This window comes from Diospyros lotus, chromosome 14 (genome assembly GCF_014633365.1).
Source record: "Diospyros lotus cultivar Yz01 chromosome 14, ASM1463336v1, whole genome shotgun sequence".
NCBI classification, from domain to species: Eukaryota; Viridiplantae; Streptophyta; class Magnoliopsida; order Ericales; family Ebenaceae; genus Diospyros; species Diospyros lotus.
In genome coordinates this window covers 28910184-28935993 of record NC_068351.1, presented here as the reverse complement: position 1 = coordinate 28935993, position 25810 = coordinate 28910184, and the positions used below count along the sequence as shown (strand labels likewise).

The window sequence follows — 25810 nt, the reverse complement described above, 5'->3', positions numbered from 1 at the left end:
CATTCAAAATATAAAAAATGAAAATGTAACTATGCTCTGGCAGCAAACCTGAAGCAGTACTAGTTTCAGCGTAACTATGCTCTGGCAGCAAACCTGAAAATGTTTTGGGTTATATTTTGAGGAGGATCAGCAGAATATGCATCGGGTTAAATGTTTTGAATGGTAACTATGCTCTGTTAGCCACAAGAATTTTTCAATGTTTTAGGTTATATTCTGCTGAACGTGAGGATCAGCAGAATCTGCATCGGAGTGGCCACTGAAGCAGTACTAGTTTCAGCATAACTATGCTCTGGCAGCAAACCTGAAAATGTGTAGTACATTTAGGAATGGGAACTAACATCAAATCAAATGGCATAGACATATAATAGAATGCAGAGATAAATGTATCTCAAGGAGGCTGTGTTTCAGTAGATGGATGCCATCATATTCACGGTAAAGAAACATTTTGAAGCTCCAAACAAGTGCTTAAGCAGATAGCATACGAGATTATGTAGTAGATGTGTGATAATTAATGAAAAACTAGATAAATGGAGGCATCTTGTGCTCTGTTTTATTCAGATCAAAGATAACAACTTACAGCAATGAATGTTTTCGCTTTCCAATCAAAAGTAGAAAAGAAGAAAACAAGAAAAGAGTACATTCAATTCTATGCAAAAGAAGAAAAGAGTACATTCAATTACTAACAACTGAACCTCTTCTGTTCATCTTCGGAGATTAAGTCCACAAATCAAAATAAAGTCCCCCATCTTCGAGCTCTGTCTCTGTGAATGAAATCTGAGGAAACTGAACTTGGGATCCCTCCGTGTCCTCAAACTCATTCCAACTCGGATCATCAATAAATTCGAGAGATCTGTTGCTATCTCGGGCTTGTTGATTGTCCAACGTCGAATGGCATCCCGATGCATATTCTTGCTCATTTAACCCAAAATATTCTTGCGCATTTTCCCAACAGCATTGCCCATCCGATCCCATGTTCAGTTGAGAAGAAGCATTACAGACTTTATCATATGGTGAAACCTGTTGTGTTTGAGACTGCTGATCCTCCTCACGTTCTTGCCAATGTCCCGATGCATGGTCTAACGTCGAATGGCATCCCGATGCATATTCTTGCTCATTTAACCCAAAATATTCTTGCGCATTTGCCCAACAGCATTGCCCATTGGATCCCATGTTCAGTTGAGAAGAAGCATTACAGACTTTATCGTATGGTGAATCCTGTTGTGTTTGAGACTGCTGATCCTCCTCACGTTCTTGCCAATGTCCCGATGCATGGTCTAACGTCGAATGGCATCCCGATGCATATTCTTGCTCATTTAACCCAAAATATTCTTGCGCATTTGCCCAACAGCATTGCCCATCGGATCCCATGTTCAGTTGAGAAGAAGCATTACAGACTTTATCGTATGGTGAATCCTGTTGTGTTTGAGACTGCTGATCCTCCTCACGTTCTTGCCAATGTTCCGATGCATGGTCTAACGTCGAATGGCATCCCGATGCATATTCTTGCTCATTTAACCCAAAATATTCTTGCGCATTTGCCCAACAGCATTGCCCATCGGATCCCATGTTCAGTTGAGAAGAAGCATTACAGACTTTATCGTATGGTGAATCCTGTTGTGTTTGAGACTGCTGATCCTCCTCACGTTCTTGCCGATGTCCCGATGCATGGTCTAACGTCAAATGGCATCCCGATGCATATTCTTGCCCAGTCCCTTTTCCCCCATTGTACCGTATGCCGCATACTACCCATTCTTGGAACTGTGCAAAAAAACATATAAACTGTCAGTCAAGAAGTAAAGTCATATACATAAAATACGTGCTCATAACTAAAATGAACAGATAATAAACGCTAAAAATTAAGGGCAGACTGATTCTAAAGCATAAAAATAATGACATCCGAGGGCATAACGATCCCTGTTTTCCTTTCCATGAACAGAACAGGCCTCTTATATAAAATGTTTCTAATCTAAGTTTCAAATACAGATAACTTAATTGTTCCTTACTGTTGGATGCGGCAGCTTGTATTCATGCATTATCCAATCCGTTTTGACGCACTCCCTACGGTCATACTTTTGGTCCTTGTAGGTACAAAACTTGAGAGTCTTCTTAAAACCAATTATACGACCTCTCTTATTACGGATTGGCTTATCACCAGTGATGGCCTTCCACCATCCTCCACAACTGGAATTTCCCTCGCTTTTAAGGTGTCGTTTGGGGTTCTTCGCGGTTTCAGATTTAGATTTAGACTTTTTCTCCCGTCTCACAAAATAGTACGTCTCATACTGATCCATTCCATAATTATGACCACCTGTTTTGCGAAAGAGCAGCCATAAATATGATATATGTTCACAATATATATACACAGATAATTAAGAAAGAAAGCAAAGGATTGGAGACATACTTGCGTACAACCACGGTAAATGATCGTAGACATCCATCTCCACGATGGCATTGTTCGGCAGTGGAAGATTGTGAAGCTTTTTTGTCAAGAATTCTTGCAAAATTTCTCTCTCATTTGGTTTGAATACAACCCCAGGGGGCAGCAGCGAAGAAGAAGAAGACGACGACAATGGATCCGTCATCATCTTGTAGTGTTGGATCAAAAGGGGGTTCTCTCTCTCGTCTCTGTAGCTCTGCGTGTTCTCTCGTCTCTGTAACTCTGCGTGTTCCTGATTTTCCAGCGCCTCACTGTTCCGTCTCCTTCCTTCCTTTGTTCTTTCTGTCCGATTAATCCACCGAGAATCCCCCGCCCGCCATTGCTGCAAAAACTTGCCTCTCTCTCTCCCTCTCTCTGTTTTCTTCTTCTTCAACGAATCCCACTGTACAGAAGAGAGAGACGGAGAGGGGTTTATAAAGGATAAACCCACACTAATTACAGTCAGCGCCAGAAAATTTACTTCGTATACAACGTTGACTAGATAAGCATCATCAACCATCAGATAGCTTCAGAAAACCCAAAAATAAATCACAGCTAAGATTGACTTCAACAAATTGGCTCTTATCCAATCATCGTGTGAGCTAGCGAGCGGCTTGAAGGAAAAATCAAGCCTTTAAAAGATAATTAAAATAATAAATTCATAATTTTTTTGACTGAATGGCTTGAGATAAATTTTTTTAAATAAGAAAAATCACTCTCAATAGAAAATAAATAATATTGTTATTATAAACTTTCAATTAAATTAAAATAATCGAATTGAAATAATTAAAACCAACCGCTCGATTCAGTTCGATTTTAATTTTTAAATTTAAATTTTTTAATTATTTTGATTCGCCTTAATTTACTTATTAAAAATAACTAAAATAAGTAAATTCACTAAAATCTACTCACAAATGTTAATAGAATAAAATTTGTACTTAATTCAAGTTAATAGAATAAAAATTATACTTAATTAAATAATATTCTTCTTATTCAAGTAACATTTATTCTTATTTAAGTAATACCTATTCTTCAAATTAATTATATTTGCTTGCACTTTGTTATTTTTTATTTTTATTTTATTTTTTCAATTTTTCTATTTGAACAACTATTTAATCGATTTGATTTCATTTTTGAAAAAAAATCAATATATTCAATTTGAGAAATGCGATTAGTTTAACAATAAAACTGATTGAATACTTATCCCTAATCGCTAATAGATTTCATGTTCTTCTTATTAATTGTTACTAATTGTTATAGTTGAAATCACTTAAAATCTCTAGAACTATGTGGTGACATTTAATATTGAGATTTTTTGTATTTATATTGATATAACATAAAATATAAAACATCAATATAAGATGTTATCATAAATATCAAAATAAAATGTTCAAATGATATTTCTATTAATTTAATGGGTAAAACAATGTAAATTATGAATTTGGATATTTAAAAAAGAATTAAATTGATCATCTTACGTTTTTTTTTTTTTTTCTTTTACATATCTAACTATAAGAATTAAATTGATTCAAAAATCTATATAATAAGGCAAGAGGGTTTTTGAAAATATATCAAATGTATTATAGACACATTTTATATCAATGATTGAGATTAATTTTGAACATCTATCAATAGTTGAGATACATTTAAGTTTTTGCCCAACACTCACTGCTTCTCTCTCTTTCAGATGCACGTTCTTCTTTCTTCACTTCCTTAGTGTTCTTCTTCCTGCCCAACACTAACTACCTCTCTCTCTTTCTCTCTCACTGACCCACCCAAATACATATATACACACAAACACACACACACACATATATATATATATATGCACACACAATTATATAAATATATATTATATGTTTTATACAGAAAAAAAGAAGAAGAGGGCATGTTGGATTCAAGTTGACTATAGAAGAAGGAGAATAACAATGACTCAAAGAGGTACTAATTAAACAAATCATTCACACTGCAAGTGATGACCTTTTCTCTTATTCAACTTGACTTACACGCACTACCTTATATAAGGAATTACATGCTTATTAACAAGGAAATCAACAAACACATTTAGCTACTTAACTAATCTCCTAGAAGACAGCAAGTGACTAGATCATTTTCGGTACAAGCCATGGACTCCTTCAAACACCATCTGACTCAGCAACTAGTTTATTTTCTCCAACACCCTCCTTCAATCTAGTTCTGCTTCCTCTATTTAGCTTATGAACATCTTGTACCCCCAGCATATCCCGTAGCTTAGAAAAACTCTTGAAGGACAAAGGCTTGGTGAATATATCAGCTACTTGCTCAAGTGTATGACAATGCTCCAATGTAATTGTTCCTTGCTTAACATGCTCTCTAATGAAGTGAAATCTGGTATCAATATGCTTGCTTTTCCCATGTTGAACTAGGTTCTTAGCCAATTTTATTGCAGACATACTATCCACATAGATAACTGTTGATTCCTGTGGATGCTTGAGGGCAATGAGCAAGTTTTTAGCCAAATGGCTTCACAAGCTATAGATGGTAAAGCCACGTATTCTGCCTCATATGAGGATAAGGCTATAATACTTTGTTTCTTTGAAGTACAAGAAAAGGCTACTAATCCACCAAAAAATACATATCCAGTAGTACTCTGTCTCTCTAATGGATCTCTGCCCCAGTCACTATCTAAGTATCCAATTAATTCAAATTTCTCACCATAGGCATAGTGCAGGCCACGCGGCCCCTAGCCGCGCCCCTTGGCCCTTGTGGCCTGGTAGCATGTGCGACATGTTGCCCAGCTGCCTCCCGGCCCCTTCCGCTACCTTGGGCTTCAGTTTGACCCTTCCCCGGGGTACACGTGAAGCACCTGGGCCGACCCTTTGGTGGCCTAGTGTGTTTTGTACCCTCAGGTGGGGCTCGACCAAATTCTTTGATAATTTTTTATTATTTTTATCCAATCCATGAGTGTATGACACCTATGGACTGTGGTTAAAATGGGTAGGGGCCGTTAATTGGATTATTTATTAATTATTGGGCTGCTAGTGTATGTTTAACATGTATTGATTGATCCAAGGCCTATTGAGCCTTGTTAGTTAGACTAATGGATTGAGCCCAATCCCAACACAATTAAAATAATATTGTTTTTACAAAATTATACAAAATTTTAATTTATTGAAAGCGTTTCATTAAGATTGAAATAGATGCAACAATTAATTAACATAATTGTGAATGAATCAATGTGATTGATTGCATGGGTGTATGGTATGGAGTGAGTCGACCATTTATTTTATGTTAGGAATGAATGTTTGTAAATTTATTTTTGAAATAAGGCCTGCGTATCCTGCCTCTCTTATACTCTGATGTACATTCTCTTCTCATCTTACTCCCCCCGAATGTAACTCAAGGTTTCTAATTCTATGTAATGTATGTAAAATAGAATAGAGTAGTGATAGTTGTAGTTTGTATGAAGAGCAAGAGATGGAGCCAAATTGAAGACAAGATTCGAAGACCAACAGAGGCTTAAAGAATATGCTTGAGAAGCAAGTTGTGATTCTTCACCTAGGTTTGACCCGCTAGCTTCCCTTTTATGGCTCGAGGGGGCTAGCCGTAGTTATCCATACCATACACCGGTTTGAGTCGTTTATTATGGATTATTAATTTGATTAATTGCATGTGGTGAGACCTAAATAAATAAATAATAAATCCCTCATTAATATTAAGACAACTTGCCTTCCATCATTATGAAGCATTAGGTTTTTAGCTGGCACTTGATTTATTGAGTCACTCGAGGTCATGTGTCACCTATGATTCCTATGTTTCATGGGCCATGAGATGTCCCTGAATGATGGGTCCGACTTAATTAGAAAGGTGGGGTTTGTTGAGTCACTCAAGGCCTTACTGAGTATAGAGGCAAAGATTGGGAGTCACATAAGATGTGTTTGACAAGGAGTTGTCAACCCAATGAATCTAGGAGTTGCATGGAGATGCAATTGGCAGCAAGTACTTACCTAATCGAACCTAGTACAATTTATTGAGTCACTTAAGGTTGTGCGAGGGGAGATGGGATCCTAGCCCGCTAGGAAATCTTCGAATGGGATTTCCTGAGTTACGTCTTGAAGGTGGCGAACTCGTAGAAAATAGTGAGAGCAATCATAAAATGTTATTTCTTGCAATTTATGATTTTGTAATTCAATATGATTATAATAATATCTCTATATCCGGTTGTTGATCCAGAATGTCTGGAAACATGTCTATAAGATCGATACTCGAGGTTAATAAATACCTTCAAAGGGACTAATTTCTATGACTGGGTGATCATCTTGAGGATAGTCCTCACACATGATAAGATTCTCTATTTGATAGATAGATCTCTTTTTGCGAAGCCACCAGTTGAGGAAATAGTAGCACATGAGACCTGGACGATGCACAAGGGTGATATGATCATCGTTTGGTATATCATCTTCGCTGCCATAACCCCGAAACATAGGTCACAACATAAGAGTTATGATGCCTATGAGATCATGGCTAGGCTCAAGGGTCCTCTGTTGAGAAGCATATCATATAGATGATGGGTTTTATCGACAAGTTGTCCGAGTTGAACTTGGGTATGGATACTTACCCTAAACTTAGTGCTACAGTCCCTCCCTAACCGTTATGGAAGAGACTCTTGGAGAGTTGTTGTCCATGCTAAGGGACGTCAAGCCTAAAATTGTATAAAAGCCAAGGGAAGTGTTCTCTTAATTGAAGGGCCTAAGGCGCACAGGGGCAAGCCCAAGAGTAAAAAAGCCAAAATGAAGAAAAGTTCTTCCATAGCACCATTTGGAAGAGTCCAGAAGACCAAAACCCGAAAAGGTAAGGAGGATACAATCTATTTCCACTATAATAAACTGGGAGGTGTAGAGTAAGAAGAGTTTTACTCAGGGCACTTCAGGTATTTATGTTACTGGAATTAATCTATCTACTTTTGATCAGTCCACGTGAGTATTAGATACTGGATCTAGTGCTCATATTTACACTTTCATGTATGGGCTTAGGAGTATGAGGAGATTAATAATGGGAGAAGTGTACCTGTAAATGAGAAATGGTCAAGAGTTATTCCATTAGTTGTAGGGACCTATTTATTAACATTGCCCACAAGGCTTGTATTGGAGTTACATAACTATCACCACAATCATATTTTGACTAGAAATATAATTTATAATTCTTTTTTGATAAGGATGGATATTCATTTTTATTTAAGAACAATAGTTGTTCGTTTTATAAAAATGAGTTGTTTTATAGTAAAGCAACGGTATGTAACGGTTTGTATGTCCTTGATGTTGATACTCCTATTAGTAACATAAATATTAAGTGACTTAAATCAGGTGATTTAAATAGCACTTATTCATGGCATTGTTGCATTAGACATATAAATGAGACTTGCATATCCGACTTGCATAAATATGGATATCTTAGCACATTTGATTATGAATCATATGGTGCTTGCGAATCTTGTTTACTTGACAAGATGACTAAGTCTCCTTTTAAAGGAAAGGGAAAGAGGGCCACAGAAGTGCTAGGGCTTGTGCACACTGATGTGTGTGGGCCCATGTCCACCCAGGCTTGAGGTGGGTATGTCTACTTCATAACTTTTACTAATGATAAATTACGTTTTGGTTATGTGTATCTTATGAGACACAAATCTGAGCCTTTTGAAAAGTTTAAAGAATTCAGATTTAAAGTAGAGAAACAAATTGGGAAAGTATCAAAGTACTTCGATCAAATCGAGGTGGTGAATATTTGAACAGTGAGTTTTTAGATCATCTGAATCAGAATGAGATTCTCTCACAATGGACTCTACCTGGAACACCAGAGATGAATGGTGTGTCTGAAAGGAGGGATAGGACTTTGTTAGACATGGTCTGGTCTATGATGAGTCGTGCTGAACTCCCTATTTTATTTTAGGGATACGCACTCCTCACCGTGATCTTTGTTTTGAACAGGGTTCCAAGTAAGTTAGTTACTCAGACTTCATATGAGATATGGAAAGGAAAAAAACCAAATTTGTCTTTCCTTAAGATTTGGGGTTGTAAAGCTTATGTCAAGCATGTTGACAATAATAAGCTAAAACCCAAATCGATGAGATGTTTGTTTGTGGGATATCCAAAGGAAATAAATGGATATTACTTTTACCACCCATATGAACAAAAGGTGTTTTGTTGCCAAGCATGTGGTATTCCTTGAGAAGGAACTCTCAGATGCTGTGGCTAGTGGGAGGAATGTTAAGCTCGAAGAGATTTGAGGTGAACCACAAACAAATACTCCCTTCCAGAAACCCAAGGAATATTAAACACAAGATGTTGTGTCAGTTCCCCAACCTTCTACACAAGAACCTCGTAGGTCGATGAGGGTTCGTCTCAAGCAAGAGAGATATGGATTTCTCATCTCGGCACATGGAGATGTGCTTCTAGCTAAGAACGATGAGCCTACCACCTATAATGAGGAAATGTCTGACATTTACTCTGGGTTACGATAGATGGATGACAAAATAACTTTCCTCAAAGGAAACCTAGTCGAGGATGTGTATATGACACAGCCTGACGGTTTTGTTACCCATGAACATGTAAATAAGATTTACAAGTTGCAAAGGTCCATTTATTGACTAAAGCAAGCATCCCGGAGTTGGAATCAATGTTTTGATGAAAAGATCAAAAGGTTTAATTTTTCACAAAAGGGAAGTTAATCCTGTGTTTACAAGAAGGTTAGTAGGAGTGCGATTACCAATTTTAGTCCTATATGTGGACAATATATTGCTCATTAGGAATGTTGTTCCCATTGCAATCAATTAAAAGATGAATTTCAAAATATTTTTTTCATGAAGGATTTGGGAGAAACAGCCTATATTCTGGGGATAAGGATCTATAGAGATAGATCCAGAAGATTTCTAACACTCTTCCAAAGTGCGTGATGGGGTTTAATTGTATGTATATTTTTATCTACTTTTCATCTTAATTTTGTGCGATTTTTTCTATATAAAATGTGTGTTTATATAGATTTTACATCATTTTAATCTCTTTTTATAGGAACTCAGCAAAGGATGTTATTTTGAAGATTTGGAGGTAAAAAAAAAAAAGAAAAAAAGATATTACAAAGTTAATCTCAAAATTAATATTATAATATAAATATAAAAATAAATATTAAAAATAAATAATATTATAATATAATTAAAGTTAATATAACTAATAGTATATTAAATATTATATTATATATTATATTATTTATATTAATTATATCATATATACATATTATATATTATATTATTTATATATGTTATAAAGTGGATGGCGTGGATGTGAGATTTGGGCTAGGGCTCTATACATATATATATATATTATAATATATAAAGGGTTGAGAAGAAATGAAGTATGTTGGAAGCAAGGCAGGGGTTGCACCTGAAGGAATGAAGCAATTAACAGAGAGCAGTAAGAGAATGGCAAACACATGAAGATCGCTCGCACAATTGCAACGGCGCAGAGAGCTCCAATTTTCCTTTCAATTTCTATTTTTATTTTTGTGGATTTCATTAATTCCGTCGTGAACTAATTTTATTTAACTATGGTTAGAGATGAAACTTGTTAAGAATTATTAATTTTTATTGATTGGGGTTTCTATCGTGATTTCAATTATTTATTACTTGTTCTTTATGCGATTGAGTGATTTAACCATCATTTAATTGATTTTGTATTATGATTTGAGACCAAGAGATGATTATCATAACAAGTTGAAGTAATAAATTTTATAAGATAAATAGTTGATAAGGGATTTGATACTTGAATCTTATGAGGGATAATGAATTAGAACTTAACAATGAATTTCGATTTGTTATAACTATTGGGAATTAGGTTGATTGTTAACAAATTGAGATTTAATTAAGTTAGTAAATCTTGAGAAAGAAACTAACCAATTTAGATATTCACCCCCATTGAATTGATAGAAACCCAATTGATTAAAAATTAAGATGGATTAATAATAAGTGGATTCAAAACATCCTAGTTGCCTCCATTTTATCTAAGTTAAGTTATTTTTAATTTGTGTTTAATTTTAGTTTTCATTATTTTAATTTATTCAAATTCATCTCTTTTTATAGTCTAAATAATATTAAAGTTAATCTAATTTTGGTAATTAATCCAATCCTTGTGGGATCGACACTCTACTCATTCATTATATTACTTGCGCGATTCGTACGCTTGCGAATTAGCCTAATAAGTTTTTGACGCCATTGCCGGGGATTGGTATTAATATCAATACTAATTAACTTGAATACTAGTTTAGACATTAATTATTTTTAGTTGTTTGTTTTCATTTTTGTGTTCTCTTTTATTGCATTTTTGAGTGCTCAAAAATAATAATAATAATAATAATAATAATAATAAATAAATAAATAAAAAAATAAAAAAAATCAAGTTTTTAACCGTTGTAATATTCTATTTCTTTTTTGTAGGTCACATTGGAATCTCAACAAAACATGGGAGATGAAATTGTGGAGCAAAGGAATGGGCAAGCTAGAGCTTTAAGGGATTATGCTATGCCCTCTAGTCAAGGAACACCATCCAGCATCACCAGACCAACCATAGGGGCAAATAATTTTGAGATTAAGCCAGCTATTATTCAAATGATTCAAATCTCTGTTTAGTTTAGCGAATTATCGAACGATGACCCCAATGCTTACATAGCTAATTTTTTAGAGATTTGTGATACTTTTAAGCAAAATGGTGTCTCTAATGATGCGGTTAGACTTAGGTTATTTCCTTTTTCATTAAGAGATAAAGCTAAGTATTGGTTGAACTCTTTACCTGCAGGGTCCATTACAACATGAGATGATTTGGCACAGAAATTTTTCAATAAATTCTTTCCACTTGCGAAAATTGCAAAGATAAGGAATGATATAACCAATTTCATGCAAGCAGACATAGAGAATTTATATGAAGCATGGAAGCGGTTTAAAGAGTTGTTAAGAAGATGTCCTCATCATGGGCTTCCAAATTGGTTAGTGGTTCAAACATTTTATAATGGTTTAAATCATAATACCAGGATTACTATTGATGCAGCTGCAAGAGAAACTTTAATGGGAAAAGAGATTGATGAATCTTATGACCTTATTGAAGAGATGGCCAACAACAACTATCAATGGTCATCTGAAAGATCTATGCTAAGAAGAATAGTTGGAGTACATGAGATTGATGCGATGACAACATTGAATGCAAGGGTAGATAATCTTTTTAAGAAAATCGATCAGTTGAATATTAACTCTATTCAATCTTATGTGCAAGTATGTGAATTTGCGCAAGTCCTCATGTTACCCATGAGTGTCAAGCTGTGAATTTGCGCAAGTCAACTATGTGGCTAATCAAGGAGGAAGACAATTCAATCCCAATGCAAATACTTATAATCCAAGATGGAGGAATCACCCCAATTTTTCATGGTCCAATAATCAGAATGTGTTGAAGCCTCCAATAGGATTCCAACAGCAGGAAAAGAAGCCTTCATTGGAAGATTTAGTGGCTACCATGGCTAAGACGACTTCAGATTATATGGTTAGGACAGACACTATGTTTTAAAATCAACAAGCTACCATCAGAAATCTAGAAATGCAAATGGCTAAAGTCATTCGTAGCCCCCTCACCTTTTCTCATTTAACCACTTAGCCCCCTAACCTATTAGGTCCCTCAACTTTTAATTTAGAGTCTCTTCAACACTTAACTTATAATTTAAAATCTATCAACCCCCTCACAATCCAGTCAATAGGCGCGTGAAGTAAACATCACTGAGAAGCATGTGAATGAAAGAAATGGGAGCTAATAGTTTATATTCTTGCTATTTGCTGTAATTTTTTTTTTTTACTTATTATTTTCTTACTATTTACTATAATTTTAATTTTTTAGAATGTCAATATTTAAAAAATATAAGTGTTATATCCTTTCAAGTCAAGTGTAAAATTATATGTTAAGAAACTTTAATTTAATTTTATATTATAAACGTGAAGATCAACTTATTCATATTAGATTATTAAGAAAAAATCAATCCATGCCTCCTCTCCTTCCAGAAGCCCCATTTTCTGTTTTTCATCGCCTGTAACAACATCCAACAACAGCTTCTTTTCAACATCCCCTTGACATACACCCATTAATTGGAGTGGATTTGAGGACCGGAGATGCGCCTCAAGGACCTGAACTGAAGCATGCTCTTGGGTCATCACCACAGTAGCTGGGTCGCCCATTCTACCACATAAATTCAAAGACCCTGTTTTCTTCTTCCCTGTTTTTGCCGCACAAACCGAGATCCCCTCCACTGGATTTCCATTTAAACCAGGTGCCACTTGATCATGGGACTCACGAATGCTCATCCCCTTGTCTTGTAAGCTCCTGTCTTGGGCCTCAATAGGTGAGAAAAGAGGGACTTCTGCACCCCTTGTTTTCTTCTCCCCTGTTTCTAGCGCTGCATCTCGCATATTTTACTCCACCAAACTGTTATCCAAAGCCACCAAATTGTCATCTTTGCTCATTTTCTCCCTTGTCATGCTCGAGATGATGGTCGGGTTTAAGGAATCATCCATGATATGCGCTAGAAAGTCCTCGATTTTACTGTCAATCCCTCGAGCTGAGTTTTTGACGGAAACAGAGGGCCGTGAACCATCTTCCTTACCCTTTGCCTTAGATCTTAGTGTCTTGGACCCATCTCCGTCTTGTTAAAGAGCACTCTTGGACTCCCTTACAGAGCCTCTTGTCCTCCTTTGCTTCATCTCCTTCTCCTTCAACTTATCCGCTTGAGGAAGCAGAGCCTCCTGAGGTTCTATATCCTTACCAAATGCTCGAGACCCCATCGGTATACTGTTTGACGGCTTAATCCTGAATGCCTCCAAGACATCTTCAACTGATGGCCCAACCGCCTTACTTGCTTCCGTCGCCCTCTTCCTACCCATGAAGAAACCGTCGTCGCTGCTGCTTGTCCTCGGTGCACTAGGCTAGTGGGCCAACTCTCTAGTGGGGAGTTAAAAGCAGTGGAGTAGGCTAAGTTAAGCGCGATATCAATGGCATGGGCGAGAGTAACAGCGACGCAAGAGTTCTTTTTAGGGAAAGAGATTTTTACTTAGTTTGTCTGATAGAAATATGAGTGCGTGTATTACACGCAGATAGATTCCTCCACTGAAGTGTTTAAGAGGCTCTAAATTAAAAGTTAAGGGACCTAATAGGTCCCTTTTTAAGTTGAGGGTGCTAAGTGGTTAAATGAAAAAATGTGAGGGGGCTATATATGACTTTAGCCAATGCAAATTGGCTAAATAGCCAATATGGTGAACAATAGAGCTCAAGGAACGCTACCAAGCACAATAGAAAATAATCCAAAAGAGAAGTGTAAAGCAATAAAGTTGAGGAGTGGAAAGCAAGTGGGGCAAGATGAAGAAGAAAAAGCTGAACCAAAAGAAGATGGACAGAATTTTCTAGAAACAGTCGATTGGGCCATCAACGATTGTGATCGAAATGCAACTGAATCAGAAAAGTTAAAATTTGAAGATCAGCAGTTGACTGAAACTACAAAGTGGATATTGAAATGGAAAACAGTGCAAGAAGAAAAGAAGCGAAAAGAAGAGGAAGATGCAAGACAGTTGAAAATATGAAGAAATATGTGCGCCCTTCCCTTAGAGATTGCAAAAGCAAAATGAAGATAAGAATTTTCTCAAATTTCTTGATGTGTTTAAAAAATTGCATATTAACATTCCTTTTGCAGATGCATTAGCTCAAATGCCAAGTTATGCAATGTTCTTAAAGGAAATTCTATCAAAGAAAAGGCGACTAGATGAGAATGAAACAGTGATGCTTACTGAAGAGTGCAACGCCATTATTCAAAACAAGATGCCTCAGAAATTGAAAGATCCAGGGAGTTTTACTATACCATGCATTATTGGAAATTGTGAATTTAATAAAGCTCTTTGTGATCTAGGTGCTAGCATAAATTCGATGCCATATTCTTTGTTTAAAAAGCTAGGCCTTGGTGAAATTAAACATACTTCTATTTGTTTGCAACTTGCTGACAGGTCCATTAAACATCCCATAGGAATGATAGAAGATGTCTTTGTTAAAGTTGAAAAATTTATTTTTCCTGTGGATTTTATTGTGCTTGAAATAGAAGAGGATAGGGAAATACCATTAATTTTAGGAAGACCATTCCTTGCAATAGGTAGAGTGTTAATTGATCTTGAACAAGGTAAGTTAACTTTGAGAATAGGGTCTGAAGAGGTGAATTTTAATGTTTTTCAGGCTTCTAAAGGATTGAATGATGATGACTCTTGTTTAAGAATTGATGTTCTTGATTATTGTGTGGATGGATATGTTGATAGTTTGCATGAGCCATTAGATGAAGAACTACTAACTATTGAAAGTGGTGACATGCAGGAACTAGAACATGCACAAAACTCTATTATAAAGCCCAATAGAACTGATCGATTCAGTGAAGATGAAAATAAGGCTTTTGAGCAGCAAAGGAAAGAATTTCGACCTTCTATTGAGGTACCTCCTAAGCTTGAATTAAAACCGTTACCATCACATTTGAGGTATGTATTCCTAGGTAAGTCTTCTACTCTTCCTATTATTATTTCTGCACATTTGAGAAAAGAAAAGGAAGAGGAACTTTTGAATGTATTAAGAAAGCATATTAGAGCTTTAGGGTGGTCCATTGTGGATATCAAATGTATTAGTCCTTCATTTTGCATGCATAAGATCTTAATGGAAAATAATTTTAAGCCATCTATTGAACATCAAAGAAGATTAAATCCAAACATGCAAGAAGTTGTTTGGGCTGAAATTATTAAATGGCTTGATGCTGGAATTATCTATCCTATTTCTAATAGCAATTGGGTGAGTCCGATTCAAGTAGTACCGAAGAAGAGAGGTATGACTGTGGTTAAAAATGAAAATAATGAATTGCTTCCTACTAGGACAGTCACAGGGTGGCGTGTTTGCATTGATTATAGAAAATTAAATAACGCCACTAGAAAAGATCACTTTCCTTTGCCTTTTATTGATCAAATGCTTGAAAAACTTGCTGGAAATAAATTTTATTGCTTCTTAGATAGATATTCTGGTTATACACAAATTCCTATTGCACCTGAAGACCAAGAAAAAACTACTTTTACATGTCCATATGGCACTTTTGCTTTTAGGAGAATGCCATTTGGTTTGTGTAATGCACCTGCTACTTTTTAGCGGTGTATGATGGCAATTTTCCATGATATGATTGGAAATTTTATTGAAGTCTTTATGGATGATTTTTCAGTCTTTGGTGTTTCTTTTGATAATTGTTTGGCTAATCTCTCCCGAGTTTTGCAGCGATGTGAATACACTAATTTAGTGTTAAATTGGGAAAAGTGTCATTTTATGGTGCAGGAAGGGATTGTGTTGGGTCATAAGGTTTTCGAAAGAGGAATTGAGGTGGATAGAGCAAAAGTTGAAGCAATGGAAAAATTACCACCTCCTACCATAGTTAAAGGAGTGAGAAGTTTCTTGGGGCATGCAGGGTTCTACAGAAGATTTATAAGAGATTTCTCTAAAATCACTAAGCCTCTTTGTAATTTGTTGATTAAAGATATACCATTTGAATTTACTAATGAGTGCTTATTTGCTTTTAACAGGATAAAGGAAGAATTGACTTCAGCGCCTATCATGACTTCACCTGATTGGACTTTTCCTTTTGAATTGATGTGCGATGCTAGTGATTATGCAATTGGAGCCGTATTGGGGCAAAGAAAAGACAAGAAATTGCATGTCATATATTATGCTAGCAGGACCTTAAATGATGTGCAATTGAATTATGCCACCACTGAAAAGGAGCTTTTAGCTATTGTTTTCGCTTTTGATAAATTTAGATCATATCTTATATGAGCTAAAACAATAGTATACATTGATCATTCTGCAATTAAATATTTGTTAGCAAAGAAAGATGCCAAAACCAAGGTTGATTAGATGGATTTTATTATTCCAGGAATTTGACTTGGAAATTAAAGATAAAAAAGGAGTTGAAAATTTGGTAGTTGACCATTTATCAAGACTTGAAAGGGAGAACGCTAATGAAGAGGAAAGTCTACCCATCAACGAATCCTTCCCTGATTAACAATTGTATGCACTTCTGATTTCATTATCGCCCTGGTATGCTGATTATGTGAATTACTTAGCAAGTGGTATTGTTCCTCATGATCTAACTTATCAACAGAAGAAGAAATTCTTTTCTGAAGTGAAAAATTATTTTTGGGACGATCCATACTTGTTTAAATATTGCTCTGATCAACTTATTAGAAGATGTGTGAATGAAGATGAGGTTGTTAGTGTGCCTACTCATTGTCATTCTTTAGAAACAAGAAGTCACTTTGGACCCTCCAAAACTGCAGCTAAGGTGTTTCAAAGTGGTTTTTATTGGCCCACCATATTTAAAGATGCATATGCATTTGTTCATTCATGTGATAGGTGCCAAAGAACAGGTAATGTGTCTCGTAGGAATGAAATGCCTTTAATTAACATTTTAGAAGTTGAGTTATTTGATGTTTGGGGTATTGACTTTATGGGACCTTTTCATTCATCATTTAAAAACCAATACATTCTTGTTGCTATTGATTATGTTTCTAAATGGGTAGAAGCAATTGCACTTCCTTCAAATGATTCTAAAAGTGTGATTAAGTATTTTAAGAAGAATATCTTCTCTCGTTTTGGAGTTCCTAGGGCAATTATAAGTGATGGAGGTAAACATTTATGTAATCACTTACTAGATTCTTTACTAGCCAAATATGGGGTTACCCATAAGGTTGCTACATCGTACCATCCTCAAACTAGTGGCCAGGTAGAGATTTCTAACAGAGAAATTAAGAGCATATTGGAGAAAACAATAAATACCTCTAGAAAAGATTGGTCTCATAAATTGGATAATGCATTATGGGCATATAGGACCACATTTAAAACACCTATTGGTATGTCCCCTTATCAACTAGTTTATGGAAAAACATGTCACTTGCCGGAGGAATTAGAGCATAAAGCATATTGGGCTATTAAATTCTTGAATTTTGATATGAATACTTGCGGTAAAAAAAGATTGTTGTAACTAAATGAGATGGATGAGTTTAGATTGAATGCTTATGAGAATGCTAGGATTTATAAGGAGAAAACTAAGCAATGGCATGATAAGCATATAGTAAAGCATGATTTTCAAATTAGTCCAATGGTGTTATTATATAATTCTCGTTTGAGATTGTTTCCAGGAAAATTAAAATCACGATGGTCAGGCCCTTTTACTATCACCCGAATTTTTCCTCATGGTGCAATTGAGAGGCTTCAGCCATGAGATGGCCATCAGCGTCAACCTCGTGAGAGGCTTCTCTCAAATTTAGCTTCTTGTGTAGTTCTTCTTCTTCTTCATTTTTTCTCCTTATTCTTCTTATGCCCTTCTCTTGTTTCATCTTCTTCCTCCTCTTTGATCCCACAACCATAAGATGGTTTTCGTTTGGGTTGAGAACCCAAGCCCAACCTTGCATCACCTTCGTGCAGACTCGTTTATCACAATGGTCTAGCGAAGGATTCTAGTGGATGCTTAGGCGTGGACTGACTTGGTCACTTACGCTTATAAGGGTGGCCTAGTCAGCCAAATTGCAAATTTAAAGCAGTAGATGATGGTTCAGGAGCTTTGAGAATGGGACGAAGAGTTCGACAGGAGGGGAAACCGATAACAACATCATCGAAAGAGGTAATAGTTATCATTTTGTTTTTCTTGATGTTTTTTTTTTATTATATGCATATGGCTGTATTCACCCATGTCTAGCAAGAACCCATCTAATTCCACTGTGTTTATTTTGGTTTTTGAAAATTGGCTTTCGTTCTTGCTTATATCGCTAAGTGTCAGTGCGTTCTTTCAGTCCATATATAGACTATTGAAATGCTATTACACACATTTATAAAGGGAATAGATGATGATGATAATGATGTGAAGGTTGAAGAAGGATAAAAAGAATCAACTATAGATGAGATTGTGTTATTAATTACGTCATAAAAAACTAATGAGGAAGGATAAAAAATTCCTCATGCAAGATTGATGAGGTTATTAATATAAGATTGATAGGGAATATGATTATTCTTTTCTTAGATGATAGTAGCTTTTCTTCAGATGAGGAGTACCATCTTTTGTCTAGGTCAAAAGAGGTAGAGGAGATTGACAAACTAGAGTTTTCTAGTGTTACTAAGGAAAAAGTATTGAAAGATCAAGAAAGAGAGGGTACAAAAAACTCCATCATATCTCATGCTACTATAGTTGATGAATCAATTAAGGTGCCATCAAAAAAGGTTTTAACAAAAACAATGAAGCCTTTTCTCATCACTCACCATTCTTTTCTGTGGGCCATGGAAAAAAGGGGGGGGTGAAAAATGAATAAAAATAAAAGAAAAAGGGGAAGGATGGCCGCAAGTCTCCCCACAAATGCTAGCCGTAACGCTCAGCCTTGCGGCCGCTCATTGGCTGGCCGCAAGGCTGATGCCTTGCGGCCCCACAGGGGGCTGGCTGCAAGGCTGATGCCTTGCAGCCGCTCATTAGCTGGCCGCAAGGCTCAGCCTTGCGGCCCCACATAAGCTGGCCGTAAGGCTGCTAGCCTTGTGGCCGCTTAATGGTTGGCTGCAAGGCTGCCAGCCTTGCGGCCGCTCATTGGCTGGCCGCAAGGCTCAGCCTTGTGGCCCTACATAAGCTAGCCGTAAGGCTGCTAGCCTTGCGGCGCTTGTTGGCTAGCCGCAAGGCTCCGCCTTGCTTGAGCCTTGCAGCCATTTGTTGGCTGGCCGCGAGGGCTAGCCCCGCGGCACCCTGTCACAAGTTGCCCCGCGGCAGGTTCGTGTTGATCCTCCTTATTCGTTGAAATTGTCTCCATTTAGTATTCGCCACGTGTCGGCTCCAGACACCCTTGAGAACCGTGCCCTATAAATACCCAGCTACAGAACATTGATGGGGACCTCCTCCAAGTTCAGTAAATCTTGTCACTTTGAATACACTTTTACGATTTTCGTGAATAGCCATTGGGATCCAAGACTAACTTTGGCATCGGAGGGCCTTCGCGGGGGAAGATTCCCGCGAGCCTTCTAACCCATTTTTTGAGCATCAACATGGTCAAATCCTTGCAGCAAACCTAGCGGCGAAGGCAAAGTCTTGCGGCGAAGCTAGCGGCGAAGGGAAAGTATTCCGACGAACCTTGTGGCGAAGCTAGCGGCAAAGCTAGTGGCAAGACCTTGTGGCGAAGCTAGTGGCAAGACCTTGTGGCGAAGCTAGTGGCAAAGCTAGTGGCAAGACCTTGTGGCGAAGCTTGTAGCAAAGCTAACGGTGAAGCTTGTGGCCAAGCTTGTAGCGAAGCTAGTGGCGAAGCTAGTGGCGAAGCTAGTGGTAAAGCTAGTGGCAAGACCTTGTGGCGAAGCTAGCGGCGAAGCTTGTGGCAAAGCTTGTGGCGAAGCTAGCAGCGAAGCTTGTGGCGAAGCTTGTGACAAAGCTAGTGGCGAAGCCTTGTGGCGAAGCTTGTGGCGAACCTTGCGGCGAACCTTGTGGCAAAGCTAGTGGCGAAAGTTAGTGGTGAAGCCTTGCGGCGAGCACCCTAGCAACAATTTTCCTTGAAGCGATATCTCTTATGGAAACCCAACTTCACTTGACACCAAGCTCGAGTGGACCCCATATCATAAATTTTAATTATTATATTTTGACAACAACAATTTGGCGCCGTCTGTGGGAAACGCAACAAAAAGCCAATTTTAACACAAAATGCCGAGAGAGACAAGATTAGCCAGTTGGACGAGCCCGCCTGACCCCACCTGAAGGAGTGCTCGTACCAGGATGGGAGCCACGAAAAGCTCCCACCAGGTGCACTCTACAGTACCAGAACTTTACGAGAACTTTCCTGTGCTTGAATGCGACCATACCACTGGACTAGGGGGCATGGAGCATTCAGAACAAGGAGAAGCACACATAGCTGGATTGAGGAGATACGCGACAGGGCGAGAGGAACAAGTCCCCCATGTAGTGCCCACTAGTCAGGAAGCTCGTGGGGACTTCAAGAATAGCTCCACCAACGGTCTTACTCTCAGATTATGAACTATTGTGGAAGAATTTTGAGGAGCTGAAGAAACAGAATGACGAACTCAAAACGTCCAATGAGGAGAATATGAGAAGACTACAGGAAGTCATTACTTTATTACGTGAACTAAGGCCGAACATTCACATTCCCCACATGGGACAAATTGATACAAGGATGGAACATAGGAGATCCCAGGATAACCCTTCAAGAGCCCCTCAACAAGGGACAGGAATCAGAACTCCAGGGCTGAATAGTCAAGTCCCGAAAGTAACGGACTCGAGAAGGAAAAATAATAGGAGGGCGAAAAAAGCTCCTATGTGTGGAGAGACAGCAGAAAACACTTACTCGGGAGTGCCTTATGACCCATCTCTTTGCCAAAATGAAAGGAAGCAGGAAACACTCAGCGTGTCCGACATTAAACGCCTCATAGAAGAGGTGCTAGAGCAGAAGCAGGTAATGATGATACCAAAGGTAACTCCCTCGAAAGGGTTCCCTCTATCTGAAGAACTCCAAAGGCGACCAGTGCAACCAGGGTTTGAACTGTCGCACCTTTCGATATACTCAGGAAGGGAAGACCCCGAGAAGCATTTACAACATTTTATCACAGTAGTCGTGCTACATGGATGGAATGAGGTCACGAGGTGTAGGGCTTTTCCACTCTCCCTTATAGGACAAGCTCAACAGTGGTTCACCGAATTACCAGCAGGGCATATACGATCATTCGAACAGCTGAAAAAAGAATTCTTAAATGCATTCTCCGTCTATCTCCCGAAGAAGAAGAATGCAATATATCTAATGAGCTTACAGCAAAAGCTGAATGAATCCCTGAAGCAATACATCGAGCGATTCAGAGCCACGATGCAGGAAGTAAGGGATCTCCCAGTCGGGTTAGCAGTGTCAGCCCTTCTAAACGGAACTACCTACACCCCGCTTAGAAGATCCTTAGCCTTCTCTGAGCTAAATTCAGTGACTGAGTTGTTCGACTGAGCGGAACAGTTTATCACCCAAATGGAAATTTTGGACGTAGGGGAAGGTAATAAAAGAGGAAGGGAAGCCCAGCCCGAAATGCGAAGGACCTTACAAAATCCAGAAGATGGTAGGCCCCACCAGGTGCACACTATCGACACCACAAAGCAAGGCAATAGGAAAAGCTTGGAACACCGTGCACCTCGAGAGGTATTTCCCAGCTTTAACCCCAGGGGAAGGGACGAAGAACGAGACGTAGAGTCCAGCTTGTCATCAGAAGCGTTACTCGACCCGGTTAGAAGCCGAAATTGTCTTTAAATTTTCCATTGTAATAACATCCCCCGATAAATAAAAGAATATATCCCATGTATTCTCGTGGAGTAGGCAAAACTATAATCCGAATCACGTAAAATCTGCAGGAGCCCAGATTATTTGTATGTGTCTTGCAGGTATGGCGGCTCAAGCACAGCTCGCTTCCAATAGGTCAAGTCGCCTAGCTACAATCTGGTGTCGATGACCACGGAATGGCTCGGGATTACCAGAACATCCGACGCCTATGCCCGCAGACTCACTCGAATCCCTCGTTTGAGTTAGATGCTATGCCTTTTGGGCTAGGCCCGACTCCTTGGTTGATATGGTGCCTAGGTCTCCCGACAAACTCGGATGTTTGGTAGGAATCCCGTGCTGGACCATTGGCCAAACCCAGATTCCTTGAGGTAGACTGGCCCTTGGAAGGCGGAAAAGAAGTGAAGTGATCACCTAATAGCTCTAGTATAAGACCGTTCCTGAAGGTCAAGTCGCCTAGTGGCAATCTAGTGCCGATGACCACGAGCTGGCCCGGGATCACAAGAGGATCCGATGCTTATGCTCGCAGACTCACCCGGATCCCTCGTTTGAGTTCGGTGCTATGCCTTTTTGGCTGGACCAAATTCCTTGGTTGATCTGGCGCCTAGGTCTTCCGGCAAACTCGGATGCCTGGTAGGAATCCCGTGCTGGGCAACTAGCCAAACCCAGATTCCCTGAGGTAGACTGGCCCAAGAAAGGCATGAAAAGACAACAACCCTATGACAACTCTGCCATGACCCCGCTTATCAGAGTTGAGTCATCCAGTTGCAATCTAGTGCCTTTGACCACGAATCGGCCTGGGATTACCAGAACATTTGATGCCTATGCCTGCAGACTCACCCGGATCCCTCGTTTGAGTTCGGTGTTATGCCTTTTTGGCTAAACCCGACTCTTTGGTTGATCCGGTGCCTAAGTCTCCCGGCAAACTCAGATGTCTGGTAGAAATCCCGTGCTGGAGCACTGGCCAAATCCAGATTCCCTGAGATAGGCTAACCCTGAAAGACAAACATGGAGAACATAATAGCTAGAGTGCTATAATTCATCATAGGATCGCCGGATGCTCCGGAGACTGTGCCCGTAGGCTCGTTGAGATCCATTGACTGAGTCCGGTGCTATGCTCCCGAGCTAGACCCGACTCCTTAGCTGATCCGGCGCCTAGACCTCCCGACAAGCTCGGACACCCGGCAAGAATTCTACAGTGGAGTCCATCTATCAAGGGCATGGTTGCCCAGAGATAATTTGGTACTCCAGCCCCTGGTCGAAATGAGATCTTTTGGGCATTCTGGAGCACTTGGTTAAGGCAAGGTGCTAGACTCGACTCGTTGGCTAATATTTTTTACTCTTCAATTTTGTCTAAAGACAAAACAAAAGAGTAGGGGGCAATTGTGGGGCCATGGAAAAAAGGGGGGTGAAAAATGAATAAAAATAAAAGCAAAAGGGGAAGGATGGTCGCAAGTCTCCCCACAAATGCTGGCCGCAAGGCTGAGCCTTGCGACCGCTCATTGGCTGGCCGCAAGGCTCAGCCTTACAGCCCCACATAAGCTGGCCGCAAGGCTACTAGCCTTGCGGCCGCTTAATGGCTGGCCGCAAGGCTGCCAGCCTTGCAGCCGCTCATTGGCTGGCCGCAAGGCTGGCAGCCTTGCAGCCGCTCATTGGCTGGCCGCAAGGCTCAGCCTTGCGGCCCCACATAAGCTGGCCGTAAGGCTGCTAGCCTTGCGACGCTTGTTGGCTGGCCGCAAGGCTTTGCCTTGCTTGAGCCTTGCGGCCATTTGTTGGTTGGCCGCGAGGGCTAGCCCCGCGGCACCCTGTCACAAGTTGCCCCGCGGCAGGTTCGTGTTGATCCTCATTCGTTGAAATTGTCTCCATTTAGTAATCGCCACGTGTCAGCTCTAAACACCCTTGAGAACCGTGCCCTATAAATACCCAGCTACAGGACATTGATGGGGACCTCCTCCAAGTTCGGTAAATTTTGTCACTTTTAATACACTTTTATGATTTTCGTGAATAGTCATTGGGATCTGAGACTGACTTTGGCATCAGAGGGCCTTCGCGGGGGAAGATTCCCGCTAGCCTTCTAACCCATTTTTTGAGCATCAATAGGGTCAAATCCTTGCGGCAAACCTAGCGGCGAAGGCAAAGTCTTGCGACGAAGCTAGCGGCGAAGGCAAAGTCTTGTGGCGAAGCTAGGGGTGAAGGGAAAGTCTTGCAGCGAACCTTGTGGCGAACCTTGCGGCGAACCTTGCGGCGAATCTTGTGGCGAAGCTAGCAGCAAAGCTAGTGGCAAGAGCTTGTGGCGAAGCTAGTGGCAAAGCTAGTGGCAAGACCTTGTGGCGAAGCTAACGGCAAAGCTAGTGGCAAGAGCTTGTGGCGAAGCTTGTGGCAAAGCTTGTAGCGAAGCTAGTGGCAAAGCTAGTGGCAAGACCTTGTGGCGAAGCTTGTGGCGAAGCTAGCGGCGAAGGTTGTGGTGAAGCTAGCGGCGAAGCTTGTTGCGAAGCTTGTGGCAAAGCTAATAGCAAAGCTAGTGGCGAATCTAGTGGCGAAGCTAGCGGCGAAGCTTGCGGCGAACCTTGTGGCGAAGCTAGTGGCGAAAGTTAATGGCGAAGCCTTGCGGCGAGCACCCTAGCAGCAATTTCCCTTGAAGCGACATCTCTTACGGCAACCCAACTTCACTTGACACAAAGCTCGAGTGGACCCCACATCACAAATTTTAATTATTGTATTTTGGCAACAACATTTTCAATCTTTAGCATTATGATATTTGTTAATTTGTGCATTGAAGTATACTACATATATGATACAAGATTTTTTTTTTTTTTGTGAAGACAAAAGGAAGTAAATTACATTTTACTTACATTTCACCTTATTAAACTTATTATTTGTATTATTGATCCAAAGCATTAGTTTGTTAACCCCATTTGCTTCTTATTGAATATAGAAGGAAAGGAATTTTGCATATTACTAAAATGATGACATTTGCATTTTTGTTGTCTTTTAGTAAAACATTCATTTACTCTTTTGTCATCATCTAATATTGTGAAGAACAAATGACACCAATTTTTTTTTTTTAAAAAAAAAGGCATTTTTACAAGGATTTTGCATTTACTCAAGTTCTAATGATGTTGAAATCTAATCACTATTGTTTAGAGAAGATGAGACCTAGCTCAGGTAATGGAATCTATAAAATAAGGAATGTGAGACTATCCCAAGGCTTGACAAGAAAGCCACTCTGATACCTACATTAGACATGGAGCATGGAGCAATAGCAAAGTGTATATAATAGTTGTGAGATGTGATTAAGAATGTTTACCTTGAGAAAAGATCCTACTCTATTTATAATGATTTCAAGATAATTCTCATCTTAAGATTAGGCCTCCTTATCTCATATCACTTAGGAATAGTAATCATAAAAAATTCTGAAGAGATTTGTCTTATTCTTAATAACCACCTTCCTAATTTTTAGGAAAATGGGTTTATCTAGAGCTTATTGTAATCAATCCTAAATTGGATTAAGCTCATCTCTAAATTATAGGAAGTAATCCTATCCAAGGTTGGCTTTATGTCTTATTAGGACAAGAATACTTGTTAGTTGATGCAAGTTTTTGATTGTTATTAGTTTGTGGATCCTTATTAGAATCATTAGATTCTCAAGTTTGTTTTAGCCCTTCATAAGATTTGAGACCCAAGCTAGCCCAAAGAACCTAAGGCCGATCTTGGCCCATTAGGTTGCCAAGGCATGGCCAAGCTGGCTAGTAACATTTTATTGAGGCCAAGCTTGGCCTAAGTGTCACAGGTGTCGTTTCGGGAGTATCAAGTTTCTTTTCTAGTTAATGCTCACCTAAAAAAATATGGTTTCTCAAATGAAACTATTGATGTGGTCTACCATATAGTCTAGTTAACATGACCACCCCAAAGTCGAAATAATGTTTTTGCAAACCAAAACTTGTATATTAGATTGATTTCATCTTGGTCTAAGCTTGCAATGCATAGTTTCGCCA

The 25810-nt window shown here is 39.0% G+C and overlaps 1 protein-coding gene and 1 non-coding gene across 5 annotated transcripts in view; both read right to left on the bottom strand.

Moving 5' to 3' along the window:
* Window positions 1-524: 524 nt before the first annotated feature.
* The window catches only part of LOC127789846 (uncharacterized), a 36606-nt gene continuing 11320 nt past the window's right edge, over window positions 525-25810 (bottom strand). For all 4 annotated transcript variants that reach the window (XM_052318871.1, XM_052318872.1, XM_052318873.1 and 1 more), the window contains 2 exons: window positions 2004-2308; window positions 525-1758 (listed from right to left, as the gene is read on the bottom strand). In XM_052318871.1, coding sequence (XP_052174831.1) covers window positions 715-1758; window positions 2004-2308 — 1349 coding nt within the window. In that variant the 3' untranslated portion in view covers window positions 525-714. The remainder of the gene's footprint in view (window positions 1759-2003; window positions 2309-25810) is intronic.
* Window positions 11304-11410, bottom strand: LOC127791266 (small nucleolar RNA R71). The gene has a single exon (XR_008020906.1). It is a non-coding gene; the product is annotated as a small nucleolar RNA R71 (small nucleolar RNA).